Source organism: Narcine bancroftii, chromosome 12 (genome assembly GCF_036971445.1).
Source record: "Narcine bancroftii isolate sNarBan1 chromosome 12, sNarBan1.hap1, whole genome shotgun sequence".
NCBI lineage: Eukaryota > Metazoa > Chordata > Chondrichthyes > Torpediniformes > Narcinidae > Narcine > Narcine bancroftii.
Window position 1 is genome coordinate 75,965,027 of NC_091480.1, and position 25,352 is coordinate 75,990,378.

A 25,352-nucleotide genomic window follows, 5' to 3' on the forward strand; every position below is an offset into this window, starting at 1 on the left:
TGGAGTTCTGAAACTGTGCACATTATAAGTCAAACTTTACTTAAAATGGTATGAGAGTTGAAAGAAAAAGGTTGAGAACCACTGGACTACATCCTTCCTGTAATGAGATGGCCAGAACTGAACACAACATTCTAAGTCGGTTTTTCCACCAGTTGATCTTCAAACAGTTGTCAGTGGTCACAGAAAGCCTGAAAACCAGCGCCTCTAGGTTCAAGAACAGTTTTCTTCCCGCAGCCATCAGGCTCTTGAACCTCCCGATACTACCTTAACCCAATTATACCCCAAAGATTTGTCTCCACCACTGACTCGGCACATTCACCAATAGCCAATTGTGAATAATATTATTTGCTTTTTTTCCTAGTTACATTTTCTGTCCTCTTCTGTGTTCATAGAAAATAGGCGGCGCTGCCAGAGCTACGATAGCAGAGAACTCCCGCAGGTGTGTACCCTTGGAGAATGAGGACACAGCGCTCCCCCAAGAGGTCCAACCACCCAGTCTGACTGCCTTCAGCTCCAGACAGGCTTTAAATGGAGTCGACGATGATTTATTTTAAAATCTTGCAACCACGGGGCCAAATATTGCGGCCTCTGTGTTTGGCAGCAGCCTTGGGGGGGGGTGGGGGGGGGTTGCAGACTCCAGAGAAGCAGAGAACTGCCACAGGGCACCAGAAAATGGGGAGACCACCCCGTTTGATGAGAAGCAGAGGAGGTGACCCACGGAACGGTGACCACAGCAGCAGACCAGTGAGGGGATTTGGAGCTTAAAAACACGCAGGTGGCAGGCTGCTGGTGACTTGGGGTGAGGAACCCTCACACACTGTGGTTGACGGCAATTGAGGGACTCGCGCCTGGCTGCAGACTACCGGAGACTGGCTGATGAGCTACCAGGTATCGGAACCAGGAATCGTGTGTGCCAAGGGCACTGAGGGCTCCCTGATTGTGTCAGAGATTTGGATCTGGAGCTCGGGTTGCCAATGGTTTGGACTGAAGTCTGTGCGGCTGCAGAGGCTGTGAAAGCACTGGAGGTGAATCCACAGACACTTGGTGCTTCTCTTTTGCTTCTCTTTTTATGAGTTAGGGGCACCAGGCAATTTCTGATGGTGAATCTTTGTCTGCCTTATGGAAGACTAAAGGAAATTTTGTGTAATATTCCACTTTATGTTTTATTACATGACAGTAAAATAATCTTGAATTATACCTGAATTTTGTGAGTGTTTTATGTACCTGGGAAGTTGCAGTGTGTAAGATTTTCACTATATCTGTACATTGTCCAATGAGCTATTCATTTTATGGTGATTAAAGGGGTTAATTTTGAATTGGCTCAGATTCCCTTCCACAACCAGCTTTCTTTAATCCTTGTGACATCTTTTCCTGCTGCCATGAATACCTACGAGCCTGCTTGTGTTAAAATAAATGCACTGAAGCCTCTCAGCCATCGATCGTCCTTTCCCTCTTGCCTCTGTTTGTTTGACCCCTTGCCTGGCATGTCTAAAATTATATATTTAATCAATTTGTCTCCTGGAGAGCAAGAAGTAAATAAAATCATTGAAAGTGTTTTTTTTAAGCCCTCTCTAATTAAACAAAGACATCCTTCATCAATCTAAGCTGGAAGCTTGATCCCGTTTCGAGTTCTGAACATGTCTCTGCTGCAGGTGTAGGGAGCAAGTTAACTAGGGGAGTTCAGCCATCTGCTGGCTGTCGATGGAGTGGAGATTTGAACAAGGAAATCAACGTAGTTCCAACGAAGAGCTCAGACCCAAAATGTTTAATTTATTTAGACATACAGCACGGTAACAGGCCCTTTCAGCCCATGAGCCCATGCTGCCCAATTGCCTTACAACCCCCATACATTTTGAACAGTTGGAGGAAACCAGAGCCCCCAGGGAAAGCCCACACAGACATAGGGAGAACGTACAAATTTCTTACACACGGCGCAGAATTTGAACCCCCGTTCGATTGCTGGTGCTGGAACAATATGGCTAACCGTGTCACCCCCATGATCGCCTTTTACTTCCCACCGATGCAGCACGACTTGCTGTGCGTTTCCAGCATGTTTGTGTATTGCAAGCAAATAAATGGGACTGTATTGATACTGTGTTTTAATCGCTATTTTCCTAACCATAAAACCTCATGGCATTTTCCAGTCACTAGGCAGTTCAGCCAGCAAGTCTGCAGTCACTGGGGTCAAGTGCAAATCACAAATGTACTGGGGAAACAGCAGGTCACGTACATTTCTCTAGCACATTTTTATATTACAGACAATAGGGCTGCTTTCAAGTGTGACAGCCACAAAGGGAAATCAGCGGAGGGTTCGTGCAGAATGAACAACCAGAGGTGATTGAAACCAGATGATTCATGAGTGAGTGCACGTGTCGGACTGGAATCTAGAATTTTTTTTTTAAATCTGCTGGAGGAATTTCATGGGTCAAAGAGCATCTCAGTGGAAGAAGAGGAGTGGCCAGCATTTCTAGCTGGAACTCTTCCTCAAGAGAGAGTGCAGAGGGGAGATACGCAGTGGAATGAGGACAGGAAGGAGGGGTTGGACCAGCAGGGTATTGAAGTGCGTTATCCACCTGTAAGCTTGATTGATGGCTAGTCATTTATCATCTTATCATGCAGAACTTCGCCTCCTTCCTTAAGAGTAGAGACAATGGGATCTCTTGTATGGGCCAACTGCAGACCATCGTCAATTTTTGTGATTCAGGGTGTATTTTAACAATAAAATGGAATCTGGCTCATTAGAACATAGTCTCTTAAGAATAAATGGCACTGGTTGTAAAATTGCACTTCTTAGTTTCAACACTAGGTGTTGCTGTCATTTTGAACAACTACTAGACCAACTGTTACTCATCGATGAAAATGTTTCCCTCAGTTGATTAATTGTGGCGGAAGCAAAAAGACAGAAAATAGCAAGGTGCCATAAATTTCAGGCACAATGGGAAGATGGATAGTTTTTCACAGAGGTCAAGGGAAAGTGTGCTTGTTTGATTTGCAAGGAATCTGTCAACTTTAAGAGCCCCTCTACAGGTTTGCAAACTGCATCATAATCATTAAGGTGGCCGCGTGGGCCGTGAACCGCAGTCACTGAGAGTTGTGGAGGGATGTTGGAGATGGCCTGGTCCCTTTCTTGATCTTTTCTCCTGTTCTGATTTTGCACCCAGATTTTTATTTTACATGGCTTTTTGAATGAGAGTTTTATTGTATTTATTTAAAGAGCAGCAGATACAGAAATGCCTCCTATAATATACGAGCGCATCAATAAACTACTGTAACGTCAACAGTTAAACCGTTCAATACTGTCGTAAGGTTATTTTGGTAGTAAATGAATTTTCGATGGGCACAGGGGTTTTCTGGTCTACAAACTCCATTTTTCTTGTAGCGCAATGTTGCTTGGCACGTGACTCCTTATATTTTTCTCTATGTGGCCCACAAACAATAAAGTTAGGCCACCCATGGAATAAATGAATGTTTATTGACACGTACACACGTACAATGTACTAATCCAGTGACTGTCTTATTTGTTGCAGCTTTCCAGTTACATCAAACTGGAACTAACAACTTTAAACATTAATACATAAGGCACCAGAAAGAAATTAAATACAAAAGAAATATTCACACATGTCCAGCAGTGCAGTTGCAATTGAAATCCCATCAGCATTGTTTCTCCCTCCTTACCCACTTGTGCAGTGGTAGCTGAGGTGAGCAGTGCAGGTGTGCTTAAGGGGGTGGGCTGAATGAGCAGCTGTCAGTAATGGATGACTTGCAGATCAACTTAAATTAAGTGAAGGAGGAGATCCAAGTGGATTGTAAATGCTAGGGTTGCATGCTAGGTTACTTGCTTTTGTGATGTAAACAGCCTCTTGTCATCAGCCTCTGAGATTGGACAAATAATTGGTAGAGGAGCCAAACAGGTCAGACTTGAAGAAATTAACTCAGCAATCAAGGCCTTGTCTGATATGCCACTGAAATCTGAGATGTACAATCCAGTGATCACTGGGGGATCAGAGGTGGAGAAGGTGAGCAAATTTAGGTTCTTGGGAGTCACTATCTCGGAGGATATTTCCTGGACCTAGTGAAGAAAGCACGTCAGTGCCTCTACTTCCTCAGGAGTTTGCGGAGGTTTGGTACAATGCCAGAAACCCTGGCAAACTTCTACAGAGGTGTGGTGGAAAGTGTGCTGACCAGCTGCATCACAGTCTGGTATGGGGTCACCAATATGCCTGAGCGTAAAGCCCTCCAATTGAGCATCCTGCTGGAAGGTCCATATTTCCACCCCTTTCTGTGAAACTATTTTCCCTGGTGTCACACAAAGCTATCCAATTCTCACACTGATGCCCCTTATTCTGCATATCATGCCCCTCAAAAAAAAGTCAGTTCAGTCATTGGGAAACAGACTTCTGCAGAAAAGGGAAGCATCCTATCAGAATCATGAAAGATTGCAAAGCTCTGATGCAGAGAGATCTGGGTGTCTTTGTACATGATTCACAATAGAGACATCTACAGATACTACAGATTGGAAAGCTAAGAATAGCAATGTTCATTGCTAGAAGAATCGAATATACAACGTGGGAGGTTATGCTTTCGTTATACAGAACATTGTTATGGCCACATCTTGAGTACTGAATATAGTTTTGCTCTTGTTATTTTAATGCATGTCCTATACACTTAGTTTATACAAACTGGAGTTTGAAAGTGTGCCTTGACAGAAACATTCAAATGGCCTCAACAGGGTGAATATGTGAAGATGTTTCCTCTTGTGGGAGTATCTAAAACTAATGGCTTGCAAGGACAAGCCATTTTAAACTAATTGTTTAAAAATAAGGTGGAACCCACACAAAACAAATGTATTAAAATCTTTTCTCACAAGCCGTGAGCGTTAAAATTATTTATCTCACAAACCAAAAAGCAGGAACTTTAAATGACTTCACAGAGATTGATCGGTACTGAACAAGCAAGGAAACAAAAGGTTATGTGATTACTCAGGAATGTGTTGAGATTACGATCAAACCTGCCCCAGTCTCAGTAAGTGGTGGAGTAGCTGGCATCTGAACCTAATTTATTGTTTATGTATTTACTTCCTCAAAACAGAGGATTTTTTTTTCCTTGCGTACCCTACAAAAATCCTTTTCTTGCCTTGAACACAATTAGATCCGCCCTTAACCTTTGAGGTGCAAGCAAGGTCTGCACAATCTGTCCCATAATGTAATTATTTTAGCCCTGGTTTTTTAAAATTTAAATTTAGAAATATAGCATGGTATTTTTAAATTTAGACATACAGGCCCTTCCGGCCCACAAATTACACCCAATTGACCTACAGTCCCCAGTACGTTTTGAAGGGTGGGAGGAAACCAGAGCTACCTGGGTAAACCCACATAGACACGGGGAGAACGTACAAACTCCCTACAGACCGCGCAGGATTTGAACCACGGTCCCAATTGCTGGTGATGTCACAACAATGAATTAACTGCTATGCCGCGCCACCCACAGAGGTGAAGTTTCCTCCAAGGCATCTTTATGTCTGCTTATTCTGTTAATTATGTTCAGAGTGATTGCCAAAAGCATTCACATGATTACACATAAAAACTTTAGCAGCTCTCTGTAACTGAACCTCCGGCTATGGGAACAATACCTGGCATTTTTTTGTCGATGGTTCAAAGGATGCAAGTTCAAATGTTTGTGACTTGCATGTTTAGCATTGGCATGGGTTCAGAGTTCTGCCATCTTCCTCGTTTGCCCCTTCTGGAAATCTTTGCAGCATGAAAAACTACCAGGCTCCATTAACTGCTCCTGTCCATGCCGAGCAGAAGGGTGTTTCTCATCACTGCTGACTGGGGCCACTAAAGCAGGATTCAAGTAGCCGTCCAAACAGCGAGCCATTTGTGTTCTTGTGCTCGATGAGCCTTTGGGAAGGAATCCTAAAGGGAGGGAAAAACTAATTTAAGCAGAAGGAGAAATGTATTTTCAGCCATAAGCTGAGATTTCCTCATGAAAGTCGGGAAATCTTTGCTGGGAGTTTAGAACTTGAGATTTCCACCCCCCACCCCGGCTGTGGCTCAGTTAGCAATAGAAAGTTTATGAGTTTGAATCCAGTTCAGGAACTTGGGATTAAAAATTTAAAAATGCCACTATAATGTTATACTGAGATATTTGTCAGATAAATGGCAAAAATTGTATGCCACTGTTCTAAAGAACATTGGGGGTGTCGACACTCGTGTCCTAACCAATATTTACATCTAATAATATCATCGTCACTTTTCTATTTGTGGGAGTTTACTATGTAAAGCTACTCTTCAAAATAGTTCATTTATAAAATGCTTTGGGACATTATGAACGAAGTTGCCAAAAAAATGTGGGACTTCCATTCCAAGCTTTCGAAATGAAGGTCGGAACAGGTAAGTGTCACTAACAGGGAAGAGGGTCTCAAGATTCAGAGAAGGAAAAGGAAAAACTTAATTGTACAGCTGGCTCTTCGTATTCTCCTACCTCGCGATCTTCACCTGCAAGCCCCAAGCCGTTCATAGAAACACCTTCACTCCCCTTGAAGAAGGTTGTCCCACAACAGTAATTCTAAGGTTGGATTGGTTAGTTGTCAGTGACCAGCAGATAATTTCTGGTCACTATGCTATGCACAGCCAAAATGTCCAATCATCAAGACTTTCTCTGATTGGAAAAGACCAACATTACTCAACCAATCAAATGAAAGCCGCGGGCAACTTCAAAGCCGAAAGCTCTCCTGACTCTAAGTCAAGCTAAATTAAACCATTGCTCATATGGAGTCAGCAGTCTGATGTTCTACTGCCACAGGTGATCGTATCTATTTGCTATGGATCTGTCTGGCACTGAGCCATTTGAAGCTTGACAATTCCTTTACTGTGCATTTGCAGGATGTACTCATACTCTGATGGCATGGAGTGAATATTTGGCTTTGGCAGCTGATTGTCGAAGTAGTGATGAGACAAGACCTGTCCATCGACACTCTTCCCAAAGGGCCAAAATCCATAAATCCACACTTCCTCACAAAGTTCTATTGCAATACTCATGACCATTATGCCAGTGGAGAGACGTTTCACTTGTATGCCCTTGGAATGCCAGAATTCACTCAGACGTTTCAAATAGACAGGATTAAAGAAGACAACCTCCTGCTTTGCCTGAAAATCTTGTAGAGTATAAAGAGCCCTGAAGGAAAGAATTGTGTTTTTCAGATAGGAGAAAGCAGGCAAGAGAAGTAGAGCTTCATTGTAGATGGTTAAGTTGGTGAAAAAAGGCTTTCTCCTGTCTTGGAGTTCTCCGTACCTGTTGAGTAAAAGCACATATTATTGCCTCAGTGCCAGTCCAAATAGTTTCTAACCCCTGTCCGTACCATGATGAGTTCCATCCCACCAACAAGCACATTGCAACCCCTACCCAAGCAGTTGGCTTACAAAGACCTCCAATCATTGTAATGGACCAGGTGAGTCACAGTCATACAGCATGGATCAGGACCTTCAGCTCAATTCGTCTAGACTGATCACATTGGCCTTCTGGACTTGTGCCACTTGCCTTATCATTCTAAATCCTTCCAATCCTTGCATCTGTCCAAGTGTCTTGAATGTCAAAATTGTGCTCAATACTATTGTGGCAGTTAGTTCCAGACGCAGAGCACCCGCTGAGTGAAAAGGTTGCCACGCAAACCCTTTTAAACCTCTCTGCTCTCACCTTAGACCTATGCCTCTCATTGGAACCTTACAACACTACAGCACAGAAACAGACCTTCATCACATCTAGCCCATGCCAAACTGTAATTCTGCCTAGACCCACTGACACACCCAGTCCATAGCCCATCATAACCCTCCCATCCAAAGTTTTCTTGTGTCAAAATTCAGCCCAGATTCACCACTTCAGCTGGCAGCTCTTTCCACACTCCCACCACTCTCTGTGTGAAGATGTTCCCCCAAATCTTCCCTTTAAACCTTCTAGAATCAGCCACCCTGAGGAAAATAAACTGCGTGCATTCACTTTATCTGTGCCTTTCATGGTTTTAGGAAACCCAAACATTTCTCCTCAGCCTTCTGTGCACTCAGGACCAAATCCCTTCTGCACAATTTATTGGTGACCATCCTATAAATTGGCACGGACCTTGTGAAAGAGAACATTTTCATACTCTCCATCAGGTTAGATTGAAATCAAGACCGCAGCTCAAGAAGAATTCACATAATACAATATTGTTCACTTTAACGGATATGACTGGCAAACCTAGCACTGCTTTCCCCACACCAACCCTGGTCATGTTAATTATTACTTGGTCCAGCACTAGTGCCCCAAACTTTTCTAGTACTCCTTTCAAAAAATCCAAATCCTGTTCTGAGACAAAACTAGGCTTCCTGCATGGGAACATTGTAAGGCTTCATTTATCCCCTCACTATCAGAAAGTAAAGGTACCTGAAATCTGACCATCTTGAAGATAGTCCCTCACCTCTCTGCAATGATGCTTGGGTTTGCTGTCACCAAGTTCGTTTTCGTTCCGACATCTTGGGCATAAGTTCTGCCCAAGGGAGGAAGGTTACACCTGGGGAAAGCATCAGCAGTCAGTCCAAGAACTTCCATTAGCCACTTGTTATCGAACCAATCAGCAATTGAATTCCCGCAAGTCAGCACAGACAGAAATCAGACTCAATATGATGTGGTGTGACTTCGACAGGGTCCAACCCACCATTCTCCTTTGACCTTACACATATTAATGCCTCATCACCAGTGCTGGTTGGCAGTGAGAGGAGCCCTCCCAGTCAGATCCTTCCTGTACAACTGGAACATCACCCACAAAGCACCTTGTCTCCGAGATGAGTGCGGTGGAGAGGAGACAGTTGCCCACCTCTTTGCAGAATGAGGATGCAGTAAGAGTGTCTGAAGAAGGATGAAAAGATCCTTCTCAGGGTTCATCCCTGGCAGCGTGACAGGGGACTTTCTGATTTACAGGCTGTTCTCGGAAACGCACAGAGAGGCAGACCCAGAGCTGCTGGAAGATCAACCTCAGTGAAAAACGCCCTTTGGCCTGCCCGAAATTTATTGGTCTTCCAGCACACAGAGATGTTGTTGAAGAACTGCTGCCGACTGGCATATTCCAGGCTGCAGGAGAGCATTCCAAGTCTTGGCACAGCCAATGTGAGGGCATTGTGGGGAAGGACCAGAATCTAGAGTCTTTGTCACTGTGCATTGAGGGGCTGAGACTGAGGGGAAGCCCCTCAAACAACAGGGGGAGGGGTAGTAATGACAAAGTGTGACTGTGGTGGTAAAGGTACTAAATAAAGAACTAATGTAACAGTGTATGGAAATGTATGGATATGACTCCAAGGAAGTAAAACAAATGAACATTTTTCACTTCAGTAAATAATTTATCATGAGTAAAATTTATTTTTAGAGGAAAAAAAAATTGATTAATCTGTGTTTGTATCTGTTGGAGATCCTGGATTAGTACCAAATTCTAATGCAAATTATATTTCTAATGAGTCATCACGGACAATGGAAACGTAAAACCAGGATGTAACACGGCCAAGGATGACATGTCCAAGGTTGGGTTTGCAAGGTTGTTGGATAAACAGGAGACCGTAGGAATATCAAGGGAGGAGAGACTTTGATTTTCTGCTGTTGTGCAAACAAGGTGATGGTGAATCAGCAAACCATTAAAATAAAAATTGGGAGAGATTTTGAATTGAAAGGTTTAACCAAGGCCTGCTTCTCTGCTGCTTCCATACTCTGCCAAGCTTTGGGACATGGAGATTACTGGTCATCCCGTCCATCCGGAAAGGCTCCTAAACTGGACAACACCTTGGCCAAAATACAAAAGTGCTGGAGAAACTGAGCAGGTCAGACAGGTGTACCTTTGCTACCTGTAGATGCTGCCGGTGACCTGCTCAGTTTCTCCACTACTTTTGTATATTGCACTACAATCACAACGTCTGCAGAAGTAAAACAGGAACGTCTGCAGGCACCATGGTTGAAGTAAAAACACAACTTTGGAGAAACTCAGGAGGTCAAACAGTATCCTTTATGTTGCAAAGATAAAATTACGTAACCTACATTGTGTGATGCACAATGTTTTCAGAATTTCCTGTTTAGCATATCTTACCCAGACCGCATAGCAATAGCAGATTTCCTTCCTTGAACAACATCAGTGAAGCAAGTGCATTGTTATAACATCTTCTGATGAACTGTCTTTGACCAGAAATATTTGCTCTGTTTCTCTTTCCACAGATATCTCCTGTGGCAAACCACTGTATATATATTTGGATGTACTAGGTCACTCCCCTGGCTGACTGTGCCTGAGGCTCTGTCCACTGAACCCGAAATAAAGGCAACTGTGCCACAGTCCCCTCCTCAGCCCAGGGCCATCGACCAGCATGGACGGACATCCATTCTGTAGTTAATAAAAGCCTATCAGTTTCTCTACGGCTTCTAGTCTTTGAAATTATTGATGGTGCATCACCTTTCCAGCATTTTCCATTTTTATTTTAGGTTTCCATCAGCTGCAATGTCTTGATGTTTTGAGGAAGTGGTTGTTACAATCCAATGATCTTGCAATTTCAGATTTATTTTAAACTCCAAATACAAACATGAATTTTAAAGAGTTGCAGGTGAGGGAGGTCTCCCTGGTCCATCAACCAACATCATTAAAATAGGTTAATCTCTAAGAAATTCAATAATTTGTTTAAAAGGTAAGAACATTTTCTTTAAATTGCAAGACCATTGGATTGTAACAACCACTTCCTCAAAACATCGTCCCCTCTTTCAATGACATTAATTGGATGTGTCAATATAATATGAATATCCTTCCTAAAATATTTATATATTTTTCAAGCTGTACTCACTTTTGTTCCCAAATCCTTTTTCGATTCATTGGATTCTAACATATCTTCATTTATATGGAAAAATAAATGTCCCATCTTAGTAAAATCTTCCTTCAAAATATTAAAAAGAATGGGGGCTTGGCATTCCCTAACTTCACATTTTATTATTGGGTGAATAATATTAGATACATCACTTTTTGGATACATCACAAGGAAAATTTAGGTGCTTCAAATTGGATTCATTTAGAAATTAAATCTACTAAAAAGTATTCTCTTCTTTTGACACTTGGAGCACCTTTGCCTATTTTGGCCTCCAAATTAACTGATAATTTTGTTGTTGAGGAAACATTTCAGGTACCATAGATTTTTATCAATTTGTCCTATTTTAGGTAATTCCTTTTTTTCACCTTCATTCAAGAGAGCGGTTCTCATCAGTGGTCAAATTTAGGTATCCAATCCTTTTAGATATTTTTACTGACCAAAATCTTGCCTTTTTCGAACAATTTAAAATACCTGGACATCATTTTTTTTTGTCATTTACAGGTTAGAAGCTCCTTTAATTTTGAAGCTCCCTGAAGACCTAGAACCTAATATGATGGGGATGATTTATAATTTTCAACTTAATTATAAAACGGGTAGATCTGGCCTTTAGGAATTACTTCTAGGGACAATTCCCTGGACAGAATTTTTAAAAAACTACGGGAATAAGATTTTCAACAGCCATTTTCTGAAACTACGTGGAATTCTACTCTGAAACAAGTGCATTCATCCTCTCTTTGTGCCCGACGCTCATTATTACAGTTTAAGGTCGTACACCAGGCCCACTATCCCAAAGTCCAATTGGCCAAATTCTCTTCTAATCTCTCTTCTAAATGTGATAAATGCATAACTGAAGAAGTTTCGCTGGATCATATGTTCTGGTTATGTTCTCTTTCCAATTTTTGGAAAGGGGCATTTTGTACCTTGTCTTTAGTTCTTAATATTACTTTGACTCCAAATCCTTTTCTTGCTCTTTTTTGGGATAAATGGGGCCAATGGGTCTGATATTAACTGGTTCACATTCCATGTCATTGTCCTCACCTCCCTCATCACTAGAAGGGCTACATTAATGAGATGGAAAGATGCCGACCCTCCCACTCACACTCAATGGGTGTCCAATGTGATGCCATGTCTGACTTTGGGAAAAATTACATGTTCCACGACTGAAATAAATCTTAACTTTGTTTCTTTATGAGCTTCATTTCTTAATTACTTTCAAAATGTGTAAGATTAATTAGTTTTTGGTTTACCTACCTTTTTTTATTAGTAGAGGACTGTTTGTGTACATCAGTCGCCTCCGAAGGAAGGGGATTGAATTAGTTATTTAGTGTCGTGTTTTTCTTTTTAATGTAACATAGGTTTCAGTACTATTTGTATTGCTGCACGAGATTTGTTAATACTTTATTTTATTATTATATACCTATGAAACATTTATTTGATAAAACCAATAAAAATATTGATAAAGTTTTCAGTTGGTTGAAAAGCAATTTCTAAAGTCAAAAGTTTAATTGCTGTTTTTTTCTTGCCAACTAATGATACTTTCTTAGTCTCTGCCCAAGGACAAACTTTGTGCCCAAACAGTTTTGAGTTTCAGAAGCTGGCTTTGATTTTAATACTGAGAGTTGTGGGAGAATGTTACTTTGGTGAATCATGGGTCCAAACTCTGTTTTGAACAGTTTAATCACAGACCCTTGTTCCAACCCACCTTATCCATAGCTGCAATGCCTGGTCTCCGAGTCAGTTCATCCATCAGTTGTTAGTGCTGTCTAAGATCTTGGTTCAGTGCTGGGAAACTTACCGAAACACAAAATCAGCCTCGTCAATTTCAGCCCCACAACTGCTGTTGGTTAATATCCCACTGTTGCCAATGACTGCACATCGCTTGTATTGTTGGCTTTTGAGAGACGAGTCCTGTAAACCAAGGACAAACCATCAACCCAATGCTTCCTCTTGCAATAACTCACTTTCAAACCCACATTGACCATCAACCCAATGCTTCCTCTTGCAATAACTCACTTTCAAACCCTCATTGACCATCAACCCAATGCTTCCTCTCGCAATAACTCACTTTCAAACCCTCATTGACCATCAACCCAATGCTTCCTCTTGCAATAACTCACTTTCAAATCCTCATTGACCATCAACCCAATGCTTCCTCTTGCAATAACTCACTTTCAAATCCTCATTGACCATCAACCCAATGCTTCCTCTTGCAATAACTCACTTTCAAATCCTCATTGACCATCAACCCAATGCTTCCTCTTGCAATAACTCACTTTCAAATCCTCATTGACCATCAACCCAATGCTTCCTCTCGCAATAACTCACTTTCAAATCCTCATTGACCATCAACCCAATGCTTCCTCTTGCAATAACTCACTTTCAAATCCTCATTGACCATCAACCCAATGCTTCCTCTTGCAATAACTCACTTTCAAATCCTCATTGACCATCAACCCAATGCTTCCTCTTGCAATAACTCACTTTCAAACCCTCATTGTATTGTGGAGGGACATGTGGCCTCTCTGTCTGGAAGCTAGTGTGAGTGTGGATTGGAGAGTCACGTGGCTCTTTGTCTGGAACCTAATCGGAAGTCGCATCACCTGCCAATCAAGGTTGAGCTCTGTCCTCCCATTAGTGCACACCTGACCACTGGCCTTTTTAATCACCTAGTGATTACCAAGGATGGACTCCCCAGTTTGCTGCTTTATAAAGTCAACCACATACTGTAGCTTGAGCTCTTTTGCTCTTCAGCTGTGGACAACACTGGAGGAGTCATTGGTAAGGTGTGCACTAGATAGCGATCGGGGCTCTTGCAGTTATAGATAGCATCTGAGCCATGCCCATGTTGGATAAGGAACAGCGAGTAGCATATTGTAATCCTTGATTGTGATGTCTATATAAACAGTTGCTAGCATTGTGACTGGGTGGTACTGTGTAAGAGTGTAAGTAGTTGTTGGTATCGACAGTGTTAACTCCAATGTGACTGGTTACACTGTGCTGTGTGATTGAGAATATTTGTGTGTGTTATCCCTGCTGTGATCCTCTTATGTGTTTCAATAAAGATTATTTCTGCATTCAGCCTGTGTCCAGACCCACTATTCTTTGAACCTATCAAATTTTTCCCTTCCACACAATACTCATGAACACAAATAAAATTCAACGGTTAATGAATAAAAATACTTCAGAGGAGGAAAGTTCATCATTTGCCAAATGCCTTGTACTTCTGGCCATAGAAAAGTGCAGAACATGACTGAGAATTTGTGCATTTTTTTTAATATATCAATGAGTATCTTCCCTAAACATAGAGCTCAGCAACAGGCCTGCTATCAAATAAAACTCAGCAGCACAAGCTGCTTGGGAGGAGAGTAGAGGTGTTTAGTTGAGGGGGGGGGGGGGGGGGGGGAAGTATGCTAAAAATGAGATTTATGGAGGGAACTTCTGAACTGAAGAGCACACCCATAGGTTCAGGGATGGACAACAGGTCCGAGATTCGAAGGGATGTAGGCATCTCTGAAGTCCGCTGGCGCATGTCATAGAGCTGCTACCTCGCATTGGCAGAGGTTCAGATTCAACCCTGATCCTGGATGCTGTCCGTATAGACTTTGCCGAGCAGACAAGACAATCATTGCGCGAGATATAATACAAAAGAGCAGAGTTGCAGAGAGGGTTAAGTTGCTATGGTGCAAAGGCAACATACAGTGCCCTCCATAATGTTTGGGACAGACACTTTTTCCCTTTATTTGCCCTATGCTCCAGTTTTACATTGGTAATCAAACAATTCACATGATTAAAAGTGCACATTCCAGATTTTATTAAAGGGTATTTATGTCCATGTTGGTTTGACCATGTAGAAATTACGGCACTTTTTGGACATAGTCTCCTCATTTCAGGCCACTATAATGTATATTGAAGTAGTCACGTTTAGTATTTTGTTGCATGCAATGACTGCTTGAAGTCTGTGATTCATAGACCAGGCGCTGAGTATCTTCTCTGGTGATGCTCTACCAGGCCTCTTTTGCAGCCATCTTCAAGCTCCTGCTTGTTTCGGGGACTTGTCTCCTCAAGTTTTCTCTTCAGCAGATGGAAGACATGCTCAAATGGACTTAGATCGGGAGACTGACTTGGCCATTCAAGAATTTTCCAGATTTTAGCTTTGAAAAACTCCTTTGTTGCTTCAGGCGTATGTTTGGGATCATTGCCTTGCTGCAAGGACGAAGTGCTGTCCAATGAATTTGGAGGCATTTGCTCAAATTTGAGCAGATAAGTTGCCTTTATACACCTCAGAATTCACTTTGCTATGGCCACAATGAAGACAAGTGGACCAGTACCTGTAGCAGCCACATCATCCCCATGTTTCACAGATGAGTTGGTCTGATTTGGATCTTGGGCAGTTCCTTTACACCAAACTTTGCTTTTGCCATCCCTAGGTTAATCTTGGTCTCATCTGCCCACAAGACCTTTTTCCAGAATTGGGCCATCTCTTTTAAAAACCATGGCAAACTGTAATCTGGCCATCCTGTTTCTGTGGCTAAATAGTAGTTTGCATCTTGCAGTGTAGTCTCTAGATTTCTGTTCATGAAGTCTTTTTATTCTTAATTTTCAAAATTTTTTTCTTAATTTTAAATTTAGACATGAAGCACAGTAACAGACCCTTTCGGCCCATGCCAACCGATTTACCTACAACCCCCAGTATGTTTTGAACAATGGGAGGAAACAGGAGCCCTCAGGGAAAACCCACGCAGTCACGGGGAGAATGTACAAACTCCATGGGATTTGAACCCAGGTCTCAATTGCTGGCGTTGTAACAGCGTTGCGCTAACTGCTAGGCTAACCATGCCATCCTAAACCATAGTCATTGATACATCCACACCTGCCTCCTGAAGAGTGTTTCTGATCTGTAGGACAAGCGTTTGGCGATTTTTTTTCCCACTATGACGAGAATTCTTCTGTCATCGGCAGTGCAGGCCTTCCTTGCGATTACTCAGCTCACCATTATGTTCTTTCTCTTTACTGATGTTCTATTTTATTCTTATTTTTCAGCTTCATTATGGTTTCTTTGACTTTCATTGGGCACAACTCTGGTCCTCATGTTGAAAATAAAAAGGGATCTACAGACTCCGAAGGTGATCAAAAGCAAGCCCAGATCTCTTCTTCCTGCACCAATGAAGCAATTAAAGTCCTCACCAACACCTGTGAAACCAAATGTCCCAAACATTATGGTGCCATGAAATGAGGGGACTCTGTATAAAAAGCACTGTCATTATTACATGTACAAACTAAAAAAAAACACAAATAACCTTTAATAAAATCTGGAATGTGCTGCTTTAATCACATGTGAATTACTTGATGACAATTTTAAAACTGTGGAGCTCAGGGGCAAATAAAAATGTGTCTGTCCCAAACATTGTGGAGGGCCCTGTAATTTTGCTATTTTCGGGTTCATTCAGGAGCCTGATAATAGTGGGAAGGAAACGATCCTTGAATCTGGGGCGGTGGGTGATCTCATGCACGTGAATCATCTTCCCGACCTGACGGGAGTGAAGAGAGGGTGGCCGGGCTGGGATGAGTCTCTTTATGCGTTGGCTCCTTTTCCCAAGACAGCGGAAATTATAGATGGAATCAGTAGGGGAAAGGGAGGTGTGCTTGAGATACCCTGGCCCTCTGCGGTTTCCTGCAGGCTTGGGCCGAGCAGTTCCCATCTCCCACAGCGATGCACCTGCAGAGGTTATTCAGGGGTGCGGGCGACATGCCAACCTCCCTCATCGTGGGGTTCTCCCAGGTGCTTGGTTTTCTCCCACATCTTAAACTTGCAGGTTTGGAGGTTCAAAGGCCACTGTAAATCCCTTCGACTATGTAGACAAATGGTCAAATCTGCAGGGAGCTGGTTAGAATGTGGAGAATAGTATTCGTATCAAATTTGGACCGTGGCCAATGGACCTGCTTCCGTGCTGTATCTCTCCAGCTTCCATGGCCTGTAGGGACACACGAGGCTACACATTTGGTGTAGCAGTTTGTGCAATGCCTTTACAGTGCCGGCAATCGGGACCAGGGTTCGAATCTCTCTTTTCTTTTGGGGAGGGGGAGATAAAGAAAACAAATTTTATATCATTTTGTACCATTTTTACTGTATTGTTACATGATGAAGAATTATAAGTATTGATGCAAATGAAAAATAAAATGTTCAAAACATTTTTTTTTTATTTACAGCACAGTAGAACCTGATTTTAGCCATTAAAACCCGTGCCACCCAATTACACCCAAATTCATCTATAACCCCCAGATGCCTTGGAGGCCAAGAAGAAACAGGAGCACCTGAGGAAAATCCACGCAAACACGGGAAGAATGTACAGGCAGCGGTCAATTCGAATCCAGGTCACTGGCGTTGAAATAGATTGCACTAACTGCTTTGCTAACAGATGAGGATGCATTGGGGTTAATATAGGAGTAGAGTGGTTGATGGTTAGCATGGTCTTGATGGGACGAAGGCTCCAGCTGTTTCTCTCCATAGGTTGTGTGAAATCAGTGTGGGAAGAAAGGTCATTCTCTAGGTCTCCAAGTTCCTCCATTGTGTGCTTGTCAGCTCTTTGTAGAATGACACAAAGGTCCTAGAAACCTAGAGAACTGAAAATCTGCAAACACATATGGTTCCCCCGCAGCGTGCAGCTAAGCCCAGTGTAATTCAAGCTGGAACTGCAGTGTGGCACATTGAGAGCAAGAACTTGCTGACTACAGAAGATTAACTCACCTTGGGAAGAAGAGCAAAGATCTGGTGAGTGATTTTTATCTTTTTCTTGGGTTCTGCCTCGTACATTAACTCTGTCCCAACCGGCGTGTTCTTCTGTGTAACCAGGCAGTTAGATGCAGCATGACAGCACCTCTTCAGCTCCTGTCTGAAAGGTATGGAACATTCAATTACTCACCCGACATATCTGTGCCCAGGATCAACTTTGAGCTCAGGAGCTGGAGAGGGGTCTCTGAGTCATGGCAACACTGAAGAGAGAGCAACCCTTTCATTCTACATCCACCCAACCCCCCATCCCGCCTCCAATCTCAGAGACCCAAAATGCACATGGAACAGCAGTTTATCTGTTGAATGGACCTTCCAAGTTTGAATATACCAGGTCAGGTTTTCCATGTCTGGTTCCATTGTGATCAAGTTGCTAGACTAACATTCCAAAAAGCTGAAGTAAAGATCTGAAAATAGGAGTTAAAATCCCAACAAAGCAGTTGGGAATATAAATGCAATGGACATCAGTAGCCTTGACAAACTTTTACAGATGTGTGTGCTGACTGGCTGCATCACATTCTGGTACAGGGATACCAATACCCCAGAGTGTAAAGCCTTGTAGTGGACACAGCACAAGATGTCGCAAATAAAACCCTCCCCACTATTGAGTACATCTACATGGAACGCTACCGTCAGAGGGCAGAAGCAATCATCAAGGATCCACATCATCCAGCACATGTTCTATTCTTGCTCCCACCATCAGGAAGGAGGTATAGGTGCCACAAGGCTCGCACCACCAGGTTCAGGAACAGCTGCTACCCCTCCCCCATCAGACTCCAACAAACTCAATCAGGGACTCATTTAAGGACTCTTTCTTGCCCACTTTATTGATTTTCTTCCTATATTGCAGTTTGTTTACTTTTCTTTGTTTGTTTACATGTGTACGTTGATCTGAGTTTTGTTTTGCACTACCCAATTAGTGGCAATTCTGCTGCACCCACAGGAAAAAAGAATTTCAGGGTTGTATGTGATGTCATGTTCTCTGACAATCAATCTGAAATATGATCAGAATTAGAATCAGTGACCATACTTCCCAAAACTTCCCATGTTCTGACATTCCTAAACCAGGTTGGGGTGCAAATGCCCCCAGAGTCACTGCCGTAAAATAACAGAGTTACAGCACAGAGTGAGGTCACGAGGGCCTTTGAATCCATGTCAACTGAAAATGCACTTCAAGCTTCTTCCACACTTCAGCTCTTGGTCCTCCAATATATTCCGTATGGAATTTAAACAGGAGGTGGAGGAGGGTGGGCCTAAGGAGGTTTTTGAAGAAGAACTGTCTTAAATGTAATTGGGTCTGGCTGTGTGAGGATGGTAGGGTGAAGATTATTCCATGCTTTAATTGTACAGGAGAAGAATGAGTTGCTGCACACATCTGTCTTGGAAGACGGCACTACAAATTGGGTTGCGTGCCCTCGTCTGCTCCTAGCAGGCTTGAGTTCGGTGTAGGACTGGTCATCTTTATGGAGCTGGCAGTTTAGGGATTGTGGTTCACGTCTGTCTTGGAGGGAGGGAGGAAACCAGAGCACCAGGGTAAAACCCATGAAGGCCCAGGGAGAGAAAACAATTGACCTACAAACCCCCATATTTTTTTTTGGGAGGGTGGGGAGAATGAACAAACTCCTTATAGACAGTGCTGAATATAAACCCAGGTCACTGGCACTGTAACAGCATTGTGCTAACCGCTACGCTTACTAGGCCTCCTAATTAGCTTGCATTCAGCCCATATCCCTCTAAACTTTTCCTGTTCATGTGCCTAACCACAGCCTGGTTGGAACACACTGTTACAGTGCCAGTGACCTGGGTTTGAATCCGACGCAGTCTATAAGGAGTTTGATCGCTCCTCCCACCCTCCAAAAAAAAAGTAGTGTTTATAGGTCAATTGTTTGTTCTCTCAGTGTCTGTGTGGGTTTTCCCTGGGCACCCTGATTTCCTCCCACTCTCCAAAATGTATGGGGTTGTCGGTTAATTTGGGTGTAATTGGACAACACGAGTTTGCGTGGCCGGAATCGACTTCCACCGTGGTGTAAATCAAAAGAAAAATTGGACCAGCTTCGGTAGATGACTTATTCAGCAGGGATGAGTTTGGCTGAAGGGCCTGTTTCCATGCAGTAGGACTCTTTGGCATGGAAGACATCGATGCAAGTGCTGGACGTGGGATGAACTTGGATGGTACACATTGGTGGAGGTAGACTTCATGAGTTCGAGGGACAGCTCTGTTTCATGACACAGCTCAAAGTACTCATCCAGCTAAACATTTGTGCTGTATCTCCACCACCCTCTCAGCCAGTGTGCTCCAGATTTCATCCAGCCTTCTGTGTGGAAAATATTCTTTCACAGATCCCCTGTCACTCTTACCCCTTTACCATAAATCCTTTTTTTTTTAATACCAATGTTCTGCAATCCACACTGGCTATCCCCCTTGTAGGTATGGTAGAATGATCACAAAAATGGGCATGCAGTTCAATCCTTTACAGTGTCAAACCATGCGTGTCACCAGAAAGAGAAAACCAGGCAAAACATCGGGTGGGAGAGTGGGACTTCTGACAACCATAAGCTGGAAACACTGCTAAATATTTGAATTTTACATTAATCTTTGGAACTATACCTGAATTTGTCGGCTGCTACCTCCTGCTGATGCCACAGGCAGCGCTGAATTTGTGCACCCTTTCTAATGAGATCACCTTCAGTGTGTCTGCAGACAAAAGCAAGAGAGACAGGTCAAATCACACAGAGGGTAAGCTCAAATTGATTTTCTTTCAAGCAGACGAGGACAGTGCAAGACACTGGGCATGTGATTTAGAATCTCAGCATTAAAACTAAAAGTTAGAAAAATAATATGTGGAGTTTCTCCCAGTGGCCACCCATTTCAACTCCCCGTCCCATTGCCTGTCCATGGTAGACTGAGACCACCTACAAATTGGAAGAACACGTGAACTTCAGTCTGATCACCCTCTTTGGCTTGGCTTCGCGGACGAAGATTTATGGAGGGGGTAAAAAAGTCCACGTCAGCTGCAGGCTCGTTTGTGGCTGACAAGTCCGATGCGGGACAGGCATCGGACTGATCACCCTCTAACCAGATGGTATTAACATGACTTCTTTGGTTTCTGTTTAACCCCCCCCACAAATCTATCCCCGTGTCTCCTTCTCCCCAACCTTTTAATTCAGGCGCCTGTCTGCTTTTTGCTTCTACCTTAAAGAAGGATTAAGGCCCAAAACAGCATTAATATACCTTTACCTCCTACGTATGATGTGAGACCTTCATATTTTCTCCAGAATTTGTGTTTTTACTTTAAATAAATGTGTTTATTGTCATATACACATGGACAAACACACCAAAATTCTTAACTTCCGCAGCCACACAGGTATGCGAGATAAACCAACGACAATATTTTATGTGACTTTAAAGGTGTACACCTCTATTCAAACTGAAGGGTGGAAGTTGAAAAACATCTGCAGCTGCTGACCACAGCAGAGATTTGTTTTATTACGAGCTCCCATTTCATTGAGTCTGAATATCACTTTAAGGTTAGTACAGGCTGCACCCATTCACAGCTGTGGAGAGACTGGATGCACTGGTTGTTCCAGCTTTGCTACTTTGGAGAGAAGAAAGAACAAATGTGCTGCTTTTCAAAGGACACAGGTGATGAGTGAGAGACATGGGTGGATCATGGGTGATCAGCGACCATCTGATGGAGTGACTGTGTGCAGTAATGGACAATTCAGCTAATTCTCCCTGTCAGGTGATTCAACCACTGTGACTATAGGAAAGGTCACTTTGATTGCGTTTTGGGTTGTGGAAGCAGAATTACTGCATTGGATTGTGACCATCATCTCAATAAACCCGTACCTGGGTTTTGGAAGCATTGTGGAAGTCACTGTTTCATTTCCCCTACGCAAGGAAAAGGGGAGTTGTAGCAACCGTTTGTATGAAAATAACATTTTCTCTGGAAGAAACTTGACTAGGATTCGAGAGTTTTCTGCAGTCTCAATATGGGGAAGGGCTGTGGCTGTCATGTGAAAGCACTGCCCCCTACCTAGTCAGAAGACACACCAGCTGTCAATCAAGGTTTGGTTCCACCCCACCCGTTAGTGCACACTTTGCAGTTGGCCACATAGAAATTACCTGGACACCACTCTCCAGCCTGCTTGTACTTGGCCTTGGGCCATTGGCTATTGTAATTAGATTAACCCTCTTGCCACTGAGCTATTGACCCCCAGTAGATGATGTGGGCTTGTCCCTCCAGCACTATAAAGGTGCCATGTGCCCTTTGTTCTCTCTCTTTGCCAGCTTGGGACCACCCTGCTTCACTCCAGGCCTAGAAACATGGAAGGGTGCTGGAGAAACTGTTGGTAAGATGTGCACTGTTAAAAGGGTTGGGAGTGTTTAATTATTGTCAGGGGTGGTGGTGCACCAGTTTTCTCTCTGTGTGTGTGTGTGTGTGTGTGTGTGTGTGTGTGTGTGTGTGTGTGTTTTGCACCAGTTGCCTTCTGTAAATAAAATCCTTCCCTACATCATAACGGTGTTCAGAGTCCTTGCCTTTGAGACCGACCAAACCTGTTTCCTCACTCACAACAATTCGTGCTGCGAGTAGGGTCTCAGGAGTTTTGGCTGGACACAGGTGTGGGGAAATGTTCTGGAGCAGGGGCAAAAAAGCCAGTGCAGGCACTGAGAATAGGATACCCAGGTGGATAGATGAGAGGGAGGGATTGGAGTGCTTGGCCAACATGCTGGCAGACCACGGGAAACCAGTGGACTGGTCTGAGCAATTGGACCCACATGGTGAGAAGTTAGGGCACCATATGGTCTCCCAAAGCCAAGGGGAGTCAAAGGGGTGCCTTTTGGCTGTTTGCATCCCTCCTGAGATGCCAGGTCGAGATTACTAACCAGAACTTATGCAGCCAGAAGGACGGGGAGTTAGAGGAGCTCAGGCAGCACTGCTGTCTGCTGCAGGGGGCAGCACAGGCTGCCCAGACTCGAGCCAGCGATCGAGGTCATGGGAACTGAAGTTGCCTGCAGGCTCATACAGTTGCAGCAGGTGCAGGCTGCCAGCCAGACCCACTGAAAGTCTGAACACTGATCAAGCAGGGCAACAAATAGATGCATGGCTGGGGACATCTGGCAAGATGAGGGCGAGGAGAAGCTGGAGTCTGAGCCCTACAGCCACTTCTCTCTCCCCCAAAACAAACCCCTGCACATGCAACCCATCACCTTGTGGTCCCGGACCCAGCGCAGGGAGTGGGGAGAAGGGGGGGGGCACTCCAAGTTGACTGAAATGCACGACTTCTCCCAAAAAGTAACTCAACTAGCAGACCAGTATTGTCAGCAACCAGACGAGCATCTGGTTGTGCGGCTGCTCCGGCTGTGGGACGAAGGGGCCCCCAATTTGAGCCTTGCCAACCAAGAGGCGAGCATCCTGGGGAGCCTCTCTGACCAGCAGAGCATTAACAATGTCCTACAGGTGCCACAGCCAGAAGTTCAGGAAGGCACCACCCTGTGGAATTGGGTGGTGACTGTGGAAAGGGTCTGGTACCCCACCCTCCTGGAGTGGAATCTACAAAGGCACCCATAATGGAGTACTGTCAGTGAGGGCACCCAGGTTATTAGAGAGTGAGTGCTGATCAACGGGGCTTATGAGGTCTAGCAACCAAAATTTTATTGAAAATACAAGGGTGACTGGCGCACTCGTGGGACACCTCGTAACCACTGCAGCCCCCGACCTTAAATCAGTGGGTCTGCCCCTCATGGCACTGACTAATGGGAAGACAGTGTGGGATGCCATCACCCTCTTGGAAGGGCTAGAACTCGTGAAGTGGGGGGCACCCACCCAGGTCCGTAGGACAGCAGTGAGGACTAGAAATAAATTCCTTCCCCGCTTTACACGTAGGCAGCTGTTCGTGGATCCGCTGTGCACAGGGGTTGACTGCGCTAGCATAGACTGGATCCCGACTTCTGCCATTTACACCCTGTGGAAGGAGCTTTGTGGGGGGAGAAAAGGCAAGGGGATAACCTACAACCAGCCTGGAATAAAGCCTAGGGCTGCCCCTGCCGACACTGACACTGTCCTGCTCCTTCCCCTCTTGAAACAGTCTCTCCTGTCTCTGAGCTCAGAGACCTGCTGAGACAGGAACTGTCCTATCTGTGCTAGCAGGAATCCTTACCTCTGGGGTGGCAGAACCCAACCCCCCACCTATAGGATGAAGGCCAGGGCACCCCACCACATTTGTTCCATTGCCCACTCCTAGCCAGGGGACCTAAGGCCACATATTCCTGTAACAGTCTTAATGGTGCCTTTCCCTGCATGCATTCTAGAGATCAATGTTTTCAAGGAACAATCCCTTGATACTATCAGAGACAAGTTTATATTCAGGTTTGCACAGGCTAAAATTGTAGATGGGAGAGGCAAAGGGGAACCAGTCCCCCTTCCCTCCAAGTTTGAAGATTGTCTGTAGCTCACAGTATAGACCCTGCAACAAAAATGCTTTCTTTTCTTCCTCTCCATTTCAACTCACAAGAGCAAGTTGCAGCTACTTGGGGCAAGAGACAAGACACTTTCCACAGTCAAATAATCTGCTGTAATGTACAACCTATTCAACCTCTCCCAGAGAGGTGTCAATTGTACATTTTATCATTGTTTTAGGGCTCAGACTCCAGCTTCTCCTCACCCACATCTTGCCAGAAAGTCCTGTTCCTGGGCACACAATAATGCTCAGGTCAAAGAGACATTTCTGAGACTGCCAAGAATGAAACTTTGAATTTTGCCATCCCCTCAAATAAAACAGACTCCCAGAGCCTCGTGGGCCTCCTAAGCTATTGGCAGCAGAACATACCCCGCCTTACCATGCTCTTTGAGCCACCCTATAGGGTCTCCCATAAGAAAGCCACACCAGAACAACAGGCTGCTTTTGACATAGCAAAGCAAGCTGTTGAACAAGCACTGCCCCTTGCCCCCTGCCAGGCAGGAGTTCCTTTTAAATTACAGATCTCGACCAATAAGGCAGGTGCTGAATGGAATCTCTGGCAGAAGATCCAAGGGTGCAGAGTCCTGCTGGTCTTCTGGAGAAAATCTCTGCCTGGCGCCGCCGCTCACTACAACCCATTTGATACCGGGACATCGGGCAACACTTTCCTCAGGGTTGTTTATGATTTTGTGAGCACCTGTTTCTTCCTCTTTGGCTTGGCTTCGCGGACGAAGATTTATGGAGGGGTAATGTCCACGTCTGCTGCAGGCTCGTTGGTGACTGACAAGTCCGAGGCAGGCACGGTTGCAGCGGTTGCAATGGAAAATTGGTTGGTTGGGGTTGGGTGTTGGGTTTTTCCTCCTTTGTCTTTTGTCCGTGAGGTGGGCTCTGCGGTCTTCTTCAAAGGAGGTTGCTGCCCGCCGAACTGTGAGGCGCCAAGATACACGGTTGGAGGCGAGATCAACCCACTGTACAGTGACACCAAACTGACTACTGACCAAGATAGTTTGTGTCAGGTATTATGCAAAATTTCAGTTGCTCTGGAAGCTATCACTGGACATTCTATCTAACCAAGCCTTTAACTGTTTTTTAAAAAAATGCATGTTTAGCTTTTTTAAAAATATATAATGCATAATGTCTCTAATTTCAGAGAAACTGAAATTTATAGATACATAATTGCAGTGTGGATGTAAAGTTACAGTTTGTGAGCTGACCAGTCAATGATCAGACACCATGTTAGG

The 25,352-nt window shown here is 44.0% G+C and overlaps 1 protein-coding gene across 1 annotated transcript in view; it reads right to left on the bottom strand.

Moving 5' to 3' along the window:
- Positions 1-3,453: 3,453 nt before the first annotated feature.
- The window catches only part of LOC138747581 (alpha-2,8-sialyltransferase 8F-like), a 35,603-nt gene continuing 13,704 nt past the window's right edge, over positions 3,454-25,352 (bottom strand). The window contains exons 4-8 of the mRNA XM_069906947.1: positions 20,258-20,344; positions 17,608-17,752; positions 12,658-12,770; positions 8,453-8,545; positions 3,454-7,293 (exon numbers count right to left, since the gene is read on the bottom strand). Of these exons, the coding sequence (XP_069763048.1) occupies positions 6,822-7,293; positions 8,453-8,545; positions 12,658-12,770; positions 17,608-17,752; positions 20,258-20,344 (910 nt within the window). The 3' untranslated portion in view covers positions 3,454-6,821. The remainder of the gene's footprint in view (positions 7,294-8,452; positions 8,546-12,657; positions 12,771-17,607; positions 17,753-20,257; positions 20,345-25,352) is intronic.